Raw genomic sequence first — 21,196 nt, 5'->3', positions numbered from 1 at the left:
ATAAGATAATATTTGTATTAGTTTCTTTCAAAAAGTTAAAATAATGGGCATCTTTTCTAAGTTAACAGTTTGGATAATGTTGGCAAAAACAGGAAAAACTCAGATAAAAATCTCAATGTGTAACATATTAACATTATCTAGAGCCACTACTGTACATAGCTTTTTCTTCAAATTTCCTTTAATTTCATTTATATCATTTTTTCTTTGCTCTTCATGACTATGTTATTATGTTTCTTTATGATCTAATATTCTTGAACTGAGTTTCCTATTACTTGGCTTCAATAAATCCATAATCAGCTAAAATTGCATTATTTTAGCTTTTCACAGCATATAATAAAATCTGCATTTGTTGTCATTATTTTCCCTATTGTAACAATACCATTACTCTTGCAACTTTAAGTTAAAGACTGCTGTATAAATACATGATCATTCCACTTGGTATTCAATGATGCACCTTCATTACGAGTGTTATCTCAGAAAATGATGAAACATTGCAATGTGGAAAATGCCTTGTGTGGGAAACATTGCACACAGACACATATTAACTTTGTGTTCAATGATAAACATTCCATGCATTCACAAGGAATTTGTTTCACTACTTCTTGTAAGTTACCTCGGAGCACTTTCTGACTTACCACTTGGCATTCTTGCCCTGTCTCTTAATGTTTAAGGGACTCCAGCTCTTCCTGACAGAACCCTACACTAAGGCTCCATAAAGTCAACAACAAAACTAGTTTATTCACTGTATTTAATTTTTTTTTCTAAGCTTTCTTTAATCCAGTGCACACTGTATGGGCCTCACCTGTTAAAATACACATTGTAACTTTGCTCTTTCATGAAAACATTTCTGAAGATCTAAGAGATGTGAACTTTTCTTTACCAATAACTTTCTCCATGGAAGCAAGATATATATAGTGTACCCAGTTCCTTTAATTCTGACCCAAGTTCAAAGAAGCCTCAAATTTTAACTTATTTTTGGTGGAGAAGTTGTGTCAAGATACAGAGTGAGGTCTCTTCACAAACACAGAACTTGCTAAATCTGAGCATAAAAGGAAAGACCCCAGGATTCAAAATGTGAAGCTACGCAGCCTGAGGCATTTCGGAGTGGCTGAACGAAATACAGTCCTTACAATCATCAGTGTGACTTGTTTTGTTTTGTTTTGTTTTGTTTTATTGGTGGGTGGGGGAGGGTTCTAGTGCAATTTTTACGTTTGATTGGCCATATCAGTTACCAGTGATGCCCATTCACTGATACTGCAAGTGTATTAAATTTTCTTCTGAGTGAGTTTAGGATCTTAAAGTTATTAAGACACCAAATTATGATGTTACTATTCCAAAGTGCAGAGTTTCTAACTCATATTCAGAGGATAGCAATCTCCCAAATAAGAATGTATTCGTGATTTATTTTTATTCTAGGGTAGGAAGAGTTTGTCCTGGTAGTCTACCAACCATGTGGCAGTGACTCCCCTCCTTAGGCCTCAGTTTGTTGGTCTAAAATGAGTATTTTTAACTAGATGATCTCTACACTGTTATTTCGTTCTGACATTCTTTTATTCTATGATTCATTACATAATTTTATGGATAAATTTCCAAGCCGCTTACTTTTTCTTTACAATATCCTTCTTAAAAATGAAAAAGCATGTGGTTTTACCTTTGCAAACTCTCATGTCTTGTCCCTAATGGAAAAGTATAACAAATTAATAATTGTGTACATCAATTTTCTTGTCCCTGTTGCAAAAATATGTAATTACTGCATGATGTAAAAGTTTTCCTTATTTTAAGCACTAATAGAGATAGACCTAAAGTACTGCTCCTGTTGATATAGCATATATCAGATCTTATCGTGGCTATTTTCTGCATGCCTGTAACTCATGTAGGCATGAATTCTGCAAATAAACAACATAAATGACTAGCATTTATATCCATTTTATTATTCCATAGCACAGCTTTATGTTCTAAATGTAGGTATAGAAAGCGTATCTAGCACTCTGATGCTTCTAACCCTCTTTAATTATAACTAGTTGAGTAGCTTTCTTTTCAAGAAACTAAGTTGATTTTATAAATTTATGGAGTAAAAAAATGCATTCCATCCCTTTAATTGTATAACTTCTTCGTAAAATTTGATGTCTTTGTTGATTTTAGGTTTTATTCCATGTAAATAATCAATGCTTTTACATAAGGAAGACTTTGATTAATGTCAATTTTTATCTCTTAAAAGGATCCTTCCCGGCCATTGGGGTGGAGGCGTTTTGCCCCAGCTTCCTGAGGGCAGGGTTTTTAAATAGCATCCAGGCCCCGCATCCAGTGCCAGGGGGAGGATCTTTGCCCCCCAGGATTCCTGCTGGTAGGTATTTCAGGTGAAGTTTTCTGCCACCATATACAGCAGTAGGACTGTGCTCATAGTTGATAAGCCCCGAGTACAAAATGAATATTGCTTAAATATATTGTGGAAAAGAAATGTAAGTGACTGCTTAAATGCAGAAACCATATTTATAATACTGAATGCTGTGAAAATGGCACAAAAGAAGTGAAAGGACTCTGAGCACCTAATTCGCATAGTGCTGCCTCCTCTTCTGAGAAAATTTTTACTTAAGTAAGAATTAGAGCTTCAGATCCAAAACATGTAACTCAAGAATAAACAAGGATGGACTTCAGACACTTTGCCACTTGGAATTGGCCAGAAAAGTGAATTAAAAACTGAGTGTTCTTGGCAGAAAGAGTAATTTCATAGAGTTGATAGAGAATTAAAGTATCCTTTCATTACAGAAAAAAAAATGATTTGAAGAAACCAGAAAGTAGCAACCTGAAAGACATATTTTGGAATAAAAATTAATATGCATTTTTCCCTAAAAATGCCAATCTGACCAAAGCCATATTTTATTGAGAGAAACAAAATATAGGATATTGAATATTTAAAAATGCAATTTCAAATTTACTAAAAACACTTTTCATGTTATCCACGGCATGATCGTAATTACAATTTGTTTCTTCCTTGACATTTAGTAAAATATCCAGCTGCCTTCCTTCATTGTACCTAAAGGGTGCAATCTTACTTTACATTTTATATGTGTCTTAGCAAAATAGAATTCAAATATTGATTCTTGGAGTTTAAAAATCATAATTCTTGTGATTTTTATTATAACTAATAATAATGCTAAAAAATTATTGTTATGACATCAACGTATTCAGGAGAACTGGCCCAGCCTGCAATTTAATGGGAACACTTCAAAAGACTGGGAAATCCAATAAAAACAAAAATCCCAGCAATGCACATTTCTTGTCCTTGTTAGCATACTTATACCAACAAATCTTAAGACCATTCTACAATGGTATTTTTCCTTTGCCTTTCAATTACTCTTTTCTACTTAATTAAAACATATAAATATGCTTTGATGTCATTTAGCTTCATCACTGGATAATTTATTGATGTGGTTAGATACTTTGTGGCCAAGAATACCACTGAAAGAGCAGAAACCAAAATTACACGAGTTAAGAGATTATAAATTTTCACTTTATTGGGTGTTATATTGCCCTTTTTCTCCTTAGAGACACAAATGATACCAATTGTACAGAAATTTTGTTGTTGATAATGTTGTTGCAAAGGATTAGAAAAAAAAAACTATGTAAGCCAAGCTCTCAGAGTTAACTGCAAGTATAAACATGTAGCTTTCATATATAATTAATATCTCAGTGATTGGAATTTAGAAGATGAGCAGATTGTGTAGAGTTTAATGGCCTCACCCTTAACTCTTAATACAAATCTTGGTCAAGTCAGATATGTTTGGCAGAAATGACATTATGAAGTTTAGGAGTGACTTGAATTATTCAACATCACTGTTAGAAAACAAAAAATGTTTGTCATTTAGCTACTGAGAATGACAGAAGCAAGATGATTGTTCTATAACACATACAGAAACAACTTTCCAGAGAGGGATCTAAAAGAACATTCTAGCACTCTATTCTCCTAGGCTTTAAGCCAAATTTGCCTCGGGCTTTCATAGGAGAGAAAACTCAGTTCAGTTTTCATGACTTACATACAAATCAGGTGTAATAAAATTGCTTCATAAAAAATGTATAGATCTAAACTTGTCCCTGTTTCCACAAACTGAAATTAACTCAACATACTTTTCCTGGCTTATATCATTTTGATAGGTCATCTCTACATTTTGTGTGACACTTTTTGGTAATGACTGCTACTATTTCAAATAATTTTTTTTATCCTTTCTTGTTCAACTATAGCTTATTTCCCAATTTTTTTTTATATTTTGTGTAAAGAGGAATGAAGCAGTAATCATGAGAAGTTTTTATTATTTTATATTTTTTAAAAAACCTAGAGTATTTCTTTGCCATCTAATACCTGAATTAATACCCTTCAGGTTTCAGACATCAATTTGAGGGCAGCAAGTGGTTTCTCCCATGGCCCATACTATGACACTTTAAACACTCAGCTGAAGGTTGATGCCCACTGGGCAGCGGTAAACTCACTTTCTACCAATTGATTATCGGTCACAGTACTTTAAGGGTCACATAAGACATTTTCTGTATCAGTCAAGAAATTTAAAAACCTGTTCTAGTGCTAATTTAGTTCCCAATTACTTACCATAATCAAATTTAAAAGAGATACGTGACTATGTCTTATATATAATAGTTTTGTGCTTCACGTCACGCTGTGCTATTAAAGAGCAATATTTCTATAGTACTTACTTTTACACTAACGATAATAATAACAGATTCATTGAATCATGAGAACCAGAAAGCAGACAAGCCTGAAATTAGTATTTATGCAACAATTGCCAACTGTTTGTAAGTTTCCCATTTCTAGAAAGGTCATAGTAAAGGGTTATTATTCTTAGTTTCAGATGGAGAAAAACACCAGGAAGTATTAGCTGAAAATTGAGTAGGAAGTTTATCAATACAGTTAACGGAATGCATTTGTGTAGTAGTCACCTGATACAGGAAGAAATCACAGACAGCCAGGCGTGGTGGCTCATGCCTGTAATCCCAGCACTTTGGGAGGCCAAGGCAGGTAGATCACCTGAGGTCAGGAGTTAGAGACCAGCCTGGCCAACATGGTGAGTCGCCGTCTCTACTAAAAATACGAAAAATTAGCCGGGCATGGTGGCAGGCACCTGTATTCTCAGCTACTTGGGAGGCTGAGGCAGAAGTATCGCTTTATCCCGGGAGGTGGAGGTTGCAGTGAGCCGAGATGGTGCCACTGCACTCCAGCCTGGGCAATAAAAACGAAACTTCATGTCAAAAAAGAAAAAAAAGGAAATCACAGGAGAGAAGAGGAGCAGAGAGGAGACGAGAGGAGAGGAGAGGAAGCGAAGGAGAAAAGAGAGGAGAGAATGAAGGAAAGAAGAGAATGGGGAAGGAGAAGAGAAATTAGAACTGATGTAACTCTAAAATTTTATTTTTTAAAGAAAATTCTTCCTCCTCTATATTTATTACTATTTAAATCAAATTCTACCTCCTTGAAAAGAATGTGTCCCTCTTTTAAATATGTTATCGGACATATTCTCTAAAATAATAAGCTTTCTCTCTTTGCTCCATGTACTTATTTCTTTAACTTAATTATGTTGTCAAACAGTATTTGAAAGTGGTTTAGAATATGTGTATATGCCATGGAGTATTGAGTATACATAGTCTTCGACTAGTGGATCACATTATGACAGATTTCACCTTCACTCAAATCCTCTATATTTTCGGCAGTTTGATGTTTGTTTTGCCATACACAAATGATAGGAGAATAATAAAGCATTAAAAATAAAATTCTGCATTAATAGTGATGGAGTAACATATAGAAATTTTATGAATTCACTTTTCTCTGTCACTTCTCAGCAATAACTATCTGACATCGTATGGTATCTTAAATCTACATAAAATGTAACCATTACAATGTGTCTCAAAAATTAGACCTACCTATAAGATGTAAAGGCATGTTTCTTATCTGCTAATTACTCAGCAAATCATATCTTAAGGTTGAATCTTAAGGTTGAATGTGTTTGTATCTACAAAATTTTAGCTTACTTTTTTTGTCAGTTTTCTATTGGTTGTGAGACTTGATAATATTTTTTACTAATGAAGTAACTCATATATATATATATGGGTTATGTTAGTTTAAGGTATACAATTGAGTTTAGTCTAGCAAAAATTCCATATATATCTATGGAATATATATAATATAGATATATATGGTGCATATATATATATTCCATATATATATGGCGCATATATATATTCCATATATATATATGGTGCATATATATATATGCGCCAGATTGGATTATAGATATATAGAGATATATACAGAGAGATAGATAAATATGGAATATATATATATATATGGAATAGATGGGTGACCAAACTCAAATATGTATCTTAAACTAACAAGTTTTGTCAATTATAAGAGAAGTCTATGAAAGAGAGAACTAGGAAACAGGCAGCCCGTGGGACTTGGAAATAGACAAGTTGTGAGGGAATAAAATCAGTGTTGAATATCTCCCTAATATTTCCTTTGTGGTTAATCGTAGACGCTCTTTAGTTACTGAAGGAATATTCTTCTGAGGTACCCTCTCTGTTTGCCTGCCTGTGCTTTAAGTACAATGCTATATGTATAATACCTCTTTTGACATTTTTACCTGAACTTCTCTCCATTCTATGACTTGTGTTAGGTTCAAAGGAAATGGCAAAGATAGCGTGAGACTTCCTGTCTGCTGCTCTGAATCAAATAACAGGAAAATTATGAACACATGGGTATTCAAAAACTATATTTGCAATTACTGAGTATATAATTAAGAATAATGTTTAATATTGTTTATTTACTTATCCTTTGGAAAGAGATTTGGATGAGCCTTATACTCAAATACCAGACATTTTGACATCCTCACTGCTATTCTCTGAGTAGCCATGTTAGAAAATGGTTTAACAACCCAGATTTCTATAAACCGCATATCCAATAATGTCATTTCTATAGCAAAGGACATACAGTCCTGAGCCAACACTAAAATGTCTTTACAGTCCACTAACAATGTTTATCAATATTTTCCTTTCCATATTTCATGTGAAATCTTATCTGGGCTGAAGTCAGGGAAAATATTGTATTCACTATTGTACAGTCAAAAATATTTTTATTCAGCAAGTATATGGCTTAGGTGTTACAAATGGAATGTAAATAAGCGAGGAATGATAAATACGTTTGAAGCTATAGAAAATCTAGGATCTGGTGGATATAATATTATCAAGTTTTGATGCATATAGAGGACTGTAGAAAAGTAGTAATGCAAATATATAAGACTAGCTGGCAGACTTTGGAGAAATGTATACTGAGCTAAGGAAAATTGGCATAAACTCAATGTGCCAAGGAAAGTCAACAGTGGAAAAGTACATGCATTTTAAATATGATCAAATTGCACTTCAGAAAAATCAAAGTGGATCATTTTATTTCCTCATATTTTCAGACATTCTTTAAAAAGTTAGTACCTATTTTTAAATTCACAATTTGGCATTTCAAAATTAATTACTTATGACAAAACAATTTCTATTGACTAAATTCTTCCAATTATTTTTAAGCATTTTTCTTTAGCATATATTTTATATTTAACGATATATTGTTGTAATAAGTTTATATAAGATAAGATACAGTGGCTAATACTTTTTTTTTTTGAGACAGAGTTTCACTGTATCACCCAGGCTGGAGTACAGTGGCACCGTCTTGGTTCACTGCAAGCTCTGCCTCCTGGGTTCACACCATTCTCTTACCTCAGCCTCCCGAGTAGCTGGGACTACAGGCACCTGCCCCCTTGCCCGGCTGATTTTTTGTATTTTTAGTAGAGACGGGGTTTCACTGTGTTAGCCAGGATGGTCTTGATCTCCTGACCTCGTGATCCGCTTGCCTTGGTCTCCCAAAGTGCTGGGATTACAGGCGTGAGCCACCGCGCCGGGCCCCAGTGGCGTACTTTTTAAGTAAGAGATCTTTAAGGGGGGGAATTTTCTTTTTTAATTGAAGGGTACGTATTTTAGACATTTCTGCAGTTGAGAATGTTGCTAATTACCCTGGATGAGGTATATGTGAGTGTGTCTACGTACTTACACCAGAACTACTTATAAAGGAAATCAGAAAAACTAGATTAAATATGCAAAGTAAAATCCAGAATAAATCATTCAAAATATAAAATATAATAAAATATTTATCTGGATTACTAACTCCTAGTTTCTTTATCCCTCGCCGTTTAGATGATATCAAAAACACCAATATAGGCCCTACTTAATACCCATATGCACAGTTCTCCCTAGAGAACTCTCCTTCTCTAAAATTTGTACAGCTGCAGGCTTCAGAAGGAAACATTGCAGACGGCAGCTGCTATAAAACTAGGATGGAGATTCTGAGCCAGGTGTGGGTGAGAGACCAACATTATTGCTATTTCAGGGGTGGGGAGAAGATAAAGAAGATAAGGTCACTGACGGAATGACAGAACACACCGGCAAACCAAAGCACAAAGGAGGGTGACATCGGTGATTGAGTTCCAGTTACACAACTCAAAACAACCCCCCTAAAACATTCGCAACACTGTTGGTGCTAGGTTAAAGGATTATTTTAAAATGTCTGTTTAGGATATACTCTACAGCAAATGCAGAGGGAGCTAACCAGATAATGTCAAGGTTGCATTCAGGTGGTTCACTCTTGCTTAAAGTCAGTGGGTTCCAAAGAGCATGTACATCATCCTTTGGTTCTTTGGCTTACTTGAGGAGAAATACATGGTACGTTACAAAATGATATAGTGTTTAAGGAAGGAAAGTTCAAGATATCAATTGGAATGAGAAAAATCAGGATGGGAACATATATAAAATGGAAGGTATAATTTAAACCTTCAAATAACGTTCAGTTGATAAAAACTTTATTGCAGAGTTTATGAGTTTAAAGACTCCTGTGGACTGATGATTCTGATACTGTGGTACAGGTCATGAACTCAGATTCTTTTTGGATTTTATGCTTTGTTTCTTGGCCAAAAATAAGACTCCTCATTATAAACCAGGTGAAAACTCAGCCATTATTTAACGTTCCTCCCCAACCCTGATTTTGAAAATCCAATGAAGGCTCTACTCTCTTCCCCAAGAAAATGGACATGTGATCATGTATGCAAGTGTTTACATACAATTTTAGGAAGTCTCTGGACATCCTAAAGTTTGCACACAAAGAACCCCTGGTTCTAAAGAATTCAATGTTCTATATATAAAGTTATGCTTAACTGACATAAGTGAGCATCATCTTTATGTAAGACTAGCAGTGCATTTAAAAAAAAAAAAGCTGCGTGATGCATTTGATATCAAGCTCTTGAGCATTACTAAGAGAATTTCTATTTTTCTCCTGCCAGAAAGACATGAAAAATCTTAAAAGAGCCTTTAAATAATCTCCAGATTTTTTTAGTAGTTCTTTTTTACTTCTCTATTTTCAGAATTTTTAAATAGTTCTAGCCTTTGGCCTTAACTAAGCCTTCTTATTAACATAAATGTTTCTTTTATCTTAATATCATTTGAATAAGTTTGAATCTTAAAAATAGATATTATATATATATGGCTATTTAAATTCTCCATTGAGAACATACCTACTCCCTAGAGATCTTCATGTTTTATTATTACAGATCGTGCCATTTATTTTGGTCCTATTCAAAGAAACTATCAGCACTTTTAAAAGAAGCATTTAAAATCATTTTCTTCGTACAAAGAAAAATTCTGAAAATCTTTCCATGGCTTGCTAAGTTAGCTCAGTCTCCATGTAAATCAGTATTTACTATTTGTGCTGATTCGTATTTTATTGTAAGTGAGTTTTCACCTTAATTGGGAACATAATAAGAAACTAGGCTGCTCAGCTGTCTCTTCCTCTCCAGAGAACCATGTTGAGCCGCACAGGATAGCATACATGCCTTCATGGGATGCTGGACCACTTATAAAAATATAACTAACATGGAGACAGATCAGCCCTGCTGTAAAACATGTGTTGGCTCAGCCTTCATTGTTTTGCTTTGTAGGACAAATCACAGTGGAAGCTGCCCTATGACACCATGTTGGCTTTTCATATTTCTATTCACAGAGGTCTTAACAGAGAGTGCATTTATCAAAGCTGAACTTTTTAAAAATTAAATATCTTGGAAAAGTTGCAGAAAAGATTAAGAAATAGTTACTTGCCTGGTGCATTGGGGGTGGGGGGAAGGAAAGTAGTCAGTGGTTTAATTATGTCATATGTATGACTATTTAAAAAATGTTTCTGCCATTATAATTAAAATCACTCTGTAAATTACCTACATAGTTATAATACATGAAATATATTCTGTTTAGGGGGTTATTTTATTTTTAAATTTTCTGATAATTTTCTTTTGAAAGTGAATGATACAGAAAAGCAGAAAGCAAAATATTTGAACATTTATTTAATAATAAGACGTTTTTCAAGCCGGAAGTAAAGTGTAGCATTTGAAATACCACTGGAAAATACGATGCTTTCTACCAAAAGCTTAGGGACTCTCTTAAAATATTCAAGATGTAACAGTTTCCCTAGTGTCTTCCCCAGAGTTTTTGCAAAAGCATGTAACATTGCTGCTCTTAAATGTTCCCATATATGCCTCTTACAACTGAAATTTCAACTGCTAAGCCTTGTCTTTTTAAGCCAAATTTGAGAATATTAATATAATATAAAACAAATTTATTTTTAATGGAACCTTAAGATTATTAATATAAACTAATGTTTGAGAAAGCAAAATCTGAAGGTTTTTCCAGCCAGTGTCCTTAGTACATATTTCCTGTTTGTATAGAACGTTTTACAGCTTTGTAGGCCTTTAAAATCCTGGAATTTCTCAACAAAATATCCCAGGGAGCAACACGGTGCCTAGTTCGTAATACCCTTCCAGGATGTTTCTAGGATAAGACACGGAGATTTGGGGTAATGCTTTATGCTCCCCAAATTACTAGTGGAGACAAGCGTTACTTTGGGGTATAAGGAAATGGCCAAGCATTCAGACTCTGGAGCCAGATTGCCTGGCTTTAAGCCTCTGTGCTGCCAATTGCTCACCGTGTGTCCTTAGGCAAGTTGCTTAAACTCTCAGTGCGTCATAACCTTACCTGTTAAATTGAGCTAATAATTACACTTGCCTGAAGGGTCAATATGAGGTTTAAATGAGTTTAAACATGTAAAGCTCATAGAACAGTGCCTAGCACATTGAAGAACTTATAAAAAATTATTCTTACCTACATGCTGATTTAGAGTAGTATCTATTTTTAAATTATACAAACGGATTTTAAAGAAGAAAATCAAGAACTAAAGCAGCATATAATTATTTATTTGACATGTAATTTAATTTAGTTTTGAACTTAGATGTTATGTAGTATTTCAAGATATGAAAATTCCTTGCTATGTTTTTTTATTGCGACCTAATGTAATTCAACTATTAATTATTACAAAACCACTTCCTTCATAATTTTGGGGAAGCAAAAATCAGAAATGATTTCAAAAGATATGCTTTTAATTTATATATCACCATTACTTTTCTAAATGTGAATGTAATACAAAATCAAGAAAGACATTCTGAAAAACTCATTTGTTATTAAAATTTTTCAGTATGGTTAGTATCTTATAGTAAAAACAATCCAACATGAGGCAAATTTGTCAGTAACTTTCATTGTTAACAAGACACTTTTAGTTAAGAAGAAACCTTTTTGCCTATATGGTAATTTCTAGTAGGAAGAAGGACATCACCGAATATTACTGAGCTCAACTGATGCAGATGGCATGCTACTGCTCTCTGGAACTGGCAGGAAAATCAAGTTTTGTTTCTCTAGCCTCACACCTTCCACTTACTCTAACAAATCTAGATTAAGAAATGTTGCTATTTTCATAAATGCAGATCACCTCTCCTAATTTTTGCTCAGCTCTTTTATCACTAGTAAAGTATTTTTTTCAGCATTTTTCCAAGGATATTTGGCTTACCACTAAATTTTAAAAAGCAAATGAAATAAATTAAGGGGGAAAATGGAATCGAATCATCATAGTGACTATATAAACTGAGGGTTTTCAAATCACTCTAAGATTAAAACCGTCAATTCTAGATTAACCGTAAAACATGTTACAGGCAAAAATCTGTAAACAGAGTGCAGAAGATACAACATGGATTGTTAATGGGAATAAGAACCTACTTTTAGCAGATGTTACTGTTAAGAAATTATATGTTATAGTGTGTTATTTAAAATAGGAAAATACTCATATAAATTGTTTTACTCTACCCTAAGAGAAACCATCTTGTTCATTAAAGCAATTTCAAACCTGTCAATTTCAGGCATATATGATTTAAATGGACCTTTGAGACCATCCAGAGAGCTCCTAAACTTACTAACACTAGTGATTTTACTAATGAACCTTATTAGCTCTGCAAACCACTTCTTAGCTTAGGATTCAACATCTAGTCAGTAAGGTAACATGTAATACTCAACATATAGCCATTCATTTAATTAGCTGTTATTGGGTGACTCAATATTCAGTATTTGGTTCTATTCTGTTTTAAACACATTATCCTTTTCATCTCACCACCTTAAGGAGGAGGCTATAATAATATACCTATATATAATAAAATCAATAATAATATACAAATGAGAAAATTGAAATATGCCAATGAGAAATATATAATATTCAAATAAGGAAACAGAGACAGTGAGTTGAAAAGTGAGTTACAAAAGGTTACTTGTCCAAAGGGGAAAACATCTCCAATATCAGGCTATGTGACTCTAGTCTTACAACTTCAACTGTACTGTGCTGGGCAAGCAAAATATAGAGTAACCAATCATCCTAGTTTGGCTGGGACACAAGAATTTTAGTGCTAAAACTGGAAGTTTACTGCATCGTATGAAACATGTAACTAGCAATAATTTTACTCTCACTTAGCCAAAGATGATAAAATAATTTTCATGTCAATACCAATCTGCAATAAAATATAACAATTTTCTATTTTTTTTAAACTTTTCATGACAAAATGTGCAAACAATAATACAGAAGCAGATACCTATGCACAAGAGGAAAGGAAAGTAGATGGACATCAACATTTTAGTGACAAACATTATGCTAATTATATATTTTCTCATCTGATTATTTCAAAAAGTTTATGTAGTACATGATATTATTCTCATTTTATAGATGCAAAAACTGAAAGAGCTACAATAACTTCCCTAAGATCATGCAACTACTAGTTAGTAGAGCTGAAATTTGAATTTTTCTGTCTTCAAAACAATAGTTTTCATAATATAACTAATTTAGGATTAGAAATTATTAATTTGCCATTCTGTTATTTCAGTAAATCTTTTGTAGGTCTGGAATTGTTCTTGGAGAACATTCTTATGTCTGTGTTCCTTCTGACATTCAACTCAAAAAATATGAAATTGAATACCTACTCTGTGCCTAGCTCTGTGCTTAGATAGTGACCTTATAGAGAAGAATTGGGCATTTAGTCCTGAGTTCAAGGCCACTTTAGAACGGGAGACAGACACCTATGTTGTTAACATTAATACTGTACCATAAGTGTTCTAAAATTGATTGAGATATAAAGGGAGGAGAAAGTAAACAATCAAGACTTCCTAAAACAGAGAAATTCATAGAAGAATTTACAATGGAGATGATATTTAAGCTGCTTTTTTAAAAAAAGTATATGATTTTTGTCAAGTAGAGGTAACAAGAAGGCAGTCTTCCAAAGAAGAGAGGAAGGTACAAGTAAAGTAATATTCAGGAAATTATGAGTCACCGAGAGAAATTGAAAAGGAGCGATAAATTCTTTGCCAAAGCTAAAGTCAAGAAGCGAATTTCCTAGGTTTTCTTCTAGGATTTTTATAGTTTGAGCTCTTACATTTAAGTCTTTAATCCATCTTGGGTTAATTTTTGTGTATGGTGAAAAGTAGGAGTCCAATTTCATTCTGCATATGGCTAGCCAGTTATCCCAGCACCATTTGTTGAATAGGGAGTCCGTTCACTATTGCTTGTTTTTGTCAATTTTGTTGGAGATCAGATGGTTAGGGTGTGTGGCTGTTTCTGAATTTTCTATTCTTTTCCATTGGTCTATGTGCCTGTTTTTGTACCAGTACCCTGTTGTTTTGGTTACTGCTGCTTTATAGTATAGTTTGAAGTTGGATAATGAGATACCTCCAGCTTTGTTCTCTTTGCTTACAATTGCTTTGGCTATCTGGGTTCTTTATGGTTCCATATGAATTTTAGAATAGTTTATTTCTAATTCTGTGAAAAATGAGGTTGGTAATTTGATGGGAATAACATTGAATCTGTACATTGCTTTGGGCAGCATGGCCATTTAAATGATATCAGTTCTTCCAATTTGTGAGCTTGGAATGTTTTTCCATTTATTCATTTCATTTCTGATTTATTTCAGCAGTGTTTTGTAGTTCTCTTTGTAGACATCTTTCACTTCCTTGATTAGTTGAAAAACAGGAGATATGGGAATAGGGTGAAGTAAAAGATAAAACTAGAAATGAAGGTAGAGAAGAGATTGTAAATGAACTTAATTACCAAGAAATTTAGACTTTAATTCTGCAATAAACAATGCAGTTTCAAAATAGGGGAATGAGGCATTAGCCCTTTATACTAATTGACTGTTTAATTATTTCTAGTGCCCTTCGTATTATACACCCCATGAGAGCAGAGATCTTATATTGATTGACGATCTCTCCAGAACCCATAAGAGTACTTGCTACCTAGTAGGCATTTTTAAAACATTTTTTGTATCACTGAATGTTCAAAAATAATGATTTTGCAAGAGTTAGCTTACAATGGGCAACCAGATAGGAGCAAAGAAACCAGTAAAATATTATTGAGCAAGAGAAAGCAAAGGCAGAATATGGGCAGTGGCAATAGATTTTATGTGGAATCAACAGAACTTCATAACTTACGAACTAGAAAGGGTTTAATAAAGTGAGAAGTCCAGTGTCACAAAAGGGTTTCAAACCTGGATAACTAGATGGATGGTGATGTTTTAACAACACCGGATTATAACAGGAAAAGAAAGTTCAAGGGAAATGTTAAAAGTTTGGATTTGAACTGAATGAGGATGAGATGTATTTTGAACGTGATCTGATAATCATCAGGCAACACCATAAGAGGAAAACAGTTCTTTAATTTGAGTACTTATGTGAATACAAACAATGATTTAATATAATATAACTGTGTTCAAATGGCATCATCCGTATCTTCTGAGTGCCTTAGAGGCATAAGAATATTTCATTTATTATCAAACCCATTTGAGATTATAATTGTAATTCACTATCTCTACAACAGAAACATGGAAGGTAGAAATAGATTAAATAACTGGTCCAAAGAGTCCTGAATTGCAACTAGGGGAAAAAAATACAGGCACTCTAACTGTCAATCTAAGTTAACACCACACATTTTATTGCCTGGTATACAAAATATAAACTTGATAGTATGTTAAATAACTGAATGATTTAAATCTGTAATAGTTTTGAGGTTGTTGAGATTTGTTTGGATTCTTCATTTTACTGACTGCACATTAGAAATTGCCAAACTAATAGAGAATACTACATTCAGTACAAACTCATTTCATTACATGAAAATGTTAAATCTCTGTTATCCTCTTTTTCACAAATATTCTCTGAGGCAAGACAACAACAACAAAAAAAAACACAAAAAGATTTCACTGGCAAAATACTTTAACCAGGATATCTATGGATCATTTAAAGAATTATTTTTTCTTTAACAGCATGAGAAAAGTGTAGTCTTATGATTATATAGTTTATCCACACCACCTTTATCAAAATCATCGTAAGTATTAGGGAACATTTGAAAAATATATATTGGTCAATATTCCCTTAAAGTCTTAATGTAAAAAAATAATTTTTATTGTCTATAACAGAAAAGGATGATAAGGGGTTTTTGCAATCCATTGTCTCCAGAATATCAGTAACTGATTTCTTAGAGGATCTTCATTCAAATGCAGTTTAAAATATTCATAACCATTTCTGGGATATTTATGAATGAAAACCTAAGAAATTCACTTTGTGTGACTTGTAGAAGTATCTTTGAAAGTCTCTTAAATCAAATACATGAGACTTGAAAATGATCTGGGGGTTTCAAGAATTGACTAATTCAAGAAGCCTGGTTTGTCCACTGACTTTAGTATGATGCAAACACTAAGATGATTCTGTGATATAAGGCACAAGGTGTGACTGGCTAAAATTGTACAAAAGGAAATAAGGTGTAACATTTGAAAATTTAGAAAGAGATAATAAATTACTTCCCAACATATCTTCCAAGAGCAATAATGCAATATATAATTTTTACATATTGGAAAAGACCAAAAAACACTGTTGCCAATAGACTTCTCTCACCTAAAACAGATTTAAAGATTAACATCCTAATTTTCATAGTTTCCCTTGTACTTATCTATTTTCTTGAATATAAAATGTAATAATGGATTGTAAAGTTGCTTATAATCTTCACAGTATGACTAGATTCTCCCCTGTTGAAAACCAAGACAAATTACAGGCTAGATGGAGCAGTAGTAAAAAAAAAAAAAAAAAATTCCTTAGTTCAATTAACAGCTGTTCTCAGTTGATGCTACTACACAAAATACAAAAGATTAAGAGTTCAAATGTGAAACTTCTAATTCACAGGAAACCAGGGAAGTCTTCATTTGATTTTTTATTATTCTTAATGAGAAGATAGAGCTTGGTACTGATGAATTTTAAGATTACCTAAAGTATCTCCCAAAGAGTTATAGGTAGAACTAATTTCGAAGTACTGTGTATTCACATAGATCAGATCTTGCTGAAATACTCCAAAGTTACTTTCTTAGGAACTATGAAATCAAGAAAAGTTAACTTGTTTTTATGAAGCACCTACTATGATTAGCTCTATGGCAAGTGACCCTGAGAAACCCAGTGAATGAGGATACAAAGCATTATGGGAAAATAAGAAAGAAAAACAACTTAACATAAAAACAGGCACAACATTTCATAGTGTACACAACAGATGTGATGGAAATGCAACTATAAGAAATATCACTGTGAGAGACTTTTAGGGAAGAGGTGTGTTGTATAAATTCTAAGGGAGTGGGGAGAGATGGTAAGATTAGAGAGAGAAGCAAATTGGGAGATTATCCTGGCAGGTGACTACAAAAGTAAAGGAAGAAGGAGACAGGATTAAATAAATACAAGAACTAGTAACAACTGGTAGAGCCGTGGATACAAAGGCTAGTTAGGAAAGATGAGGTGCATCACTGGAAAGAATTGACTAACAGGGTGAGACTTGGAGCTTTTATCTATAAATGCTGTCTGAAAGGCACCTATAGCATAAAGGTTAAGATCTCAAGCTCTGAGACAGACTACTTGATACTGCCACTTACCAGCTATTTGACTTTAGACAAGTAGTTTAATTTTCTATCCCTCAATTTCCATATCTGCCTAAGAAAAATAATTATGGCATGTACCAATACAAGTGAAATGCTTGCAAGCTCTTTTTATTCTAATAAGACTGGCATTCTTAAGGGAAGGATAAATGTTTGTTAAAGAAAATAAAAACTAAAAGTGTTCCTCTGACAGCAACAGTCAAGACAGATTAAAAAGTTGTGACTCTGCAGGCAGGGGAAGAAGACATCAGGCAGTCATTGTAATAACCCAACTTTTCCCATTAACATTCAGAATCCATCATCATTCAAAATGGAATACTGGTCTCAGAATTTTTATCTTTAAGTACAAAAATGACCTTTTATTTTCCCAACCTTGCTACCTCAGTTTCTATCAGTCTCCTACCTCCAAGTTCTCTGAAACTATAGCCAAATAAAAGATTTCATGATGAACTTTAAGGCTTAAAACCTGAATTTTCTAGATCCCTGCCAACAAGAGTGCTGACAGTTCATTTGACCTCAATAATTGCCGATAAAGTTCTTTATTCATATTTGGGTAAAATTAATGACTTTGAGGAACATTATAGAATATAAGTTAATATTCACTACAAATGGAAAACTTCCTTGGATTCTAATTTTGTGCATGATAAATTGGGAGCTTTATTAATACATTTAACCTTTAGCACATCTTTATTTAAAATATAGATTCAAATGTAAAGTCTAGCATTTATATACATTGTACTAATTCATAATAGATCTGTCACCCTTTCTAACCCACAAGGCTTTGAGTTCATAAAAGGAACATGAATTACAATATCTAATATTTCCATCATTGGTACACATCAGTTCTTTCTAGATCTCCTTTGTGTTTGTAAGGAAAAACTGTGCATAGTGCAGATTGAAAAGCTAAAAATTCCAATAAGAAGTGAGAAATACAGAAGTAAAAAATAAATATGTCATTCATGCTTATTTCAGGTAAGTACCATTTCCCCTGCATCTGAAATGAGTTTATCTTTTAAACTTGGGCAATTGGGCAGAACAAATGCATTCACTTCTTTGAAATAAATCAGTTATTTATGTCGAATATTCTACCTAATAGAGGTGTATTGGGAACTATAACAGTGTAACAATTGATATGATAAAAAAGGAAAGAAATTATGTTCAGTTTCTGATCTTATCTTCTATACCAGACTACAAAATCAGAGTTACTTATTTTTCATGTACTGCCATCATTGCTCTGTTGATTAAATCTATGTCCAATGAAGACATAATCAGGAACTCTTACAAATCCTACAAGCTTTGTAGCATTCATCAATCTAAAATTTTTCTGCTTAAAGGCCCTTAAAATCAGACTATGACCGATGGTTTATAATTTCTTCAAGAGAATTTATGAGTTTCTCCTTACTGCTTTGCCTTAGGAATATTTCAGAAATGCCCACTCTAATATAAGTCAGGCAAAATTGCTGCACCGCCTTAGAAGTTGTACCACAACTGCAAAAGCAGCTATAATAACTGCTTAAATCCTGCCTTCAGCTTGTTGATTGTTTTCTAAGGAAAAACTAGAGGACAAAAAGAACATAATCTAAACAAGTGATTGCAGGGCTTTAGGAAAAGAAGTACCTAATTCTTTTGTAATTTATATTGTAATTCATGTCCCTTTTATGAACTCAAAAGGAAATAATGCTATAAAGAAATATAGAGATGCCTATGTATAATATGAACACGTTTATAGAAGCAGCCTGGAAAATGAAATTCCTATTAATAAAATACAAATAATCTAGTTGCCACAGCTGGGTATCTCTTAACTGCAGCACATATTTCTGTAATTGCTCTAATCCATGTGTATTCTCTTGCTCTTTTGCAGGCAGACCAGTAATGATTGTGGTGGAATATATGGAGAATGGATCCCTAGACTCCTTTTTGCGGGTGAGGTGTTCTTTTCTGATGGCATTTAAATAAGCTATTCTCAGTTCTATATTTAAATCATTTATCATAAATTAATTTTTGCATAATGTTATTCATGGATTTTCTGTGAAGAATAGCAGTGTTTTCTCTAGGGTGCATTTCCCTGATACTGTGATACATTAGAGTGTGACTAAGGGGGGAGGATGTACACTTAATAACATAATTGATTTCTCCTCTAAATTCACTTGCTATATGTGTGTGTATATATATGTGTGTGTGTGTGTATACCAAATAATGTTATCATGAAGACAGATTAAATGAAACTCAATTGCCTCACAGTCATTAATTTTGCTTTATCACATTTAACTATGTAGTATGATATTGTATGCATTATCTATAGTGCTGAACTCCTTAATTGATCTGTATTTACCAACAATGACTCAAGTTCATTTCAGAAAATGTTCGGTCAACTTTGTCCTTCTTCAGTTCATTTGGCTGACTATTCAGAAAACAAAAGGAGGAGGAATAAAACTCCTTTAGCAGAGATTTCTTTTACAAAAACATTATTTTTTAAAAAGTGATTTATCTTTAAAAGTATAGTATGTACAAAAAGTAATTTATTATAGATAGTGACACAAACATAAACTGAGAAGACACCAGGAAGTTATATTTCAAGGTATATTTATAATATGTTTAAGATTTGAAAAACCATCAAGTGCTATGAAAATATTCATTGATAGTGAAAAAAGCGAAATATAAAAAATAACTGCTATAGTAAATATTTTTCATCCCCAGCAAAAGTCATATATTTGCATGTCACTGTATTTTTAATATCTATCTATCTGTCTATCTATCTCTATATAACTATTTTTCTCACTTAAAAAATGGCTGGACTTTGCCACTTGGAATGTTACATTATTTTTCTTCTTTATTTTCATGTGAAAATAAAGCATTCACTTCATTTTTTGCCCCATGTTATGTGAATAAGTTCTGTTTGCATCTCATCTTTCTCTCTTGATCTCATTTTCATTTATTTTTCTTGATTCTGGGCCCTCTTCTTCCAACTGCTCTGAATGCTAGCAATGATGATATATTTATACTCTGACTGGGCTTGATGTCCAGATTCAATCCTAGAAGCTGAATTCAGCAAAATCATCAAGTTATTATAGAGCAATACTGTTCGTGCAGTGTATACTGTCAACCAAGTGTACTCTGTAAGGTAAAATGAAATTCAGAGGTGTTTGGGGACATGAACTGTTTGTTCTTCTCTGTAGCCATTCTAAAAATGTGTTATTTTATAGCTTGTGTTCATTTAACCTGTTCTAAATTATTTTGGAATAATTTATCAGAACCACCTATGGTACTTGAAATGCTGTATACTTAGTACTTGAAATGCTGTATACTTAATGTCCTTCCATTATGTTTCTTCAAAAACTCATTTTTGTCAGATACATATCAGAATGACTCATCATCTAATGATGCTTGGGTTAGGTTGGTTTTCTTTTTATTTTCTTCTTTTTATTTTTGTATCAGCTGTATCCTAAAGCAGAATATAATGGCAAACAATGTAGCAAATATTCAATCTAAATTGCTGCTAAAAATGGATCAAATGACTACCACAAGCAAATAAGGTGGGAAATATTAGCTTCTCACCTAATTTATATATTTTATTCTGTGGAATAATGAATCAATTAAATGTTATAAAGAAACAATAATATGTTATAAATAAAAGATTTACTTCTAAACATCTTACTACATGTTTAGAAGTGTGTATTTTATGCTTTAAATTTTAAAAACTAATATTTAAAAACTAATATTTTTCAGCTCTTATTATGTACTATGTACGTAAGACATTATCAGAGATTCTGAATACCTATCTCAGCTAATTTTGG

At 33.0% G+C, this 21,196-nt stretch overlaps 1 protein-coding gene across 5 annotated transcripts in view; it reads left to right on the top strand.

The window, feature by feature from the left end:
- EPHA6 (EPH receptor A6) overlaps positions 1-21,196 on the top strand; it is a 963,391-nt gene that overhangs the window by 810,599 nt on the left and 131,596 nt on the right. For all 5 annotated transcript variants that reach the window (XM_030801993.1, XM_030801992.1, XM_030801995.1 and 2 more), the window contains 2 exons: positions 2,219-2,344; positions 19,264-19,325. In XM_030801993.1, the coding sequence (XP_030657853.1) occupies positions 2,219-2,344; positions 19,264-19,325 (188 nt within the window). The remainder of the gene's footprint in view (positions 1-2,218; positions 2,345-19,263; positions 19,326-21,196) is intronic.

This window comes from Nomascus leucogenys, chromosome 21 (assembly GCF_006542625.1).
Source record: "Nomascus leucogenys isolate Asia chromosome 21, Asia_NLE_v1, whole genome shotgun sequence".
Classification (NCBI taxonomy): domain Eukaryota; kingdom Metazoa; phylum Chordata; class Mammalia; order Primates; family Hylobatidae; genus Nomascus; species Nomascus leucogenys.
This window is presented reverse-complemented; position numbering and strand designations above follow the sequence as displayed.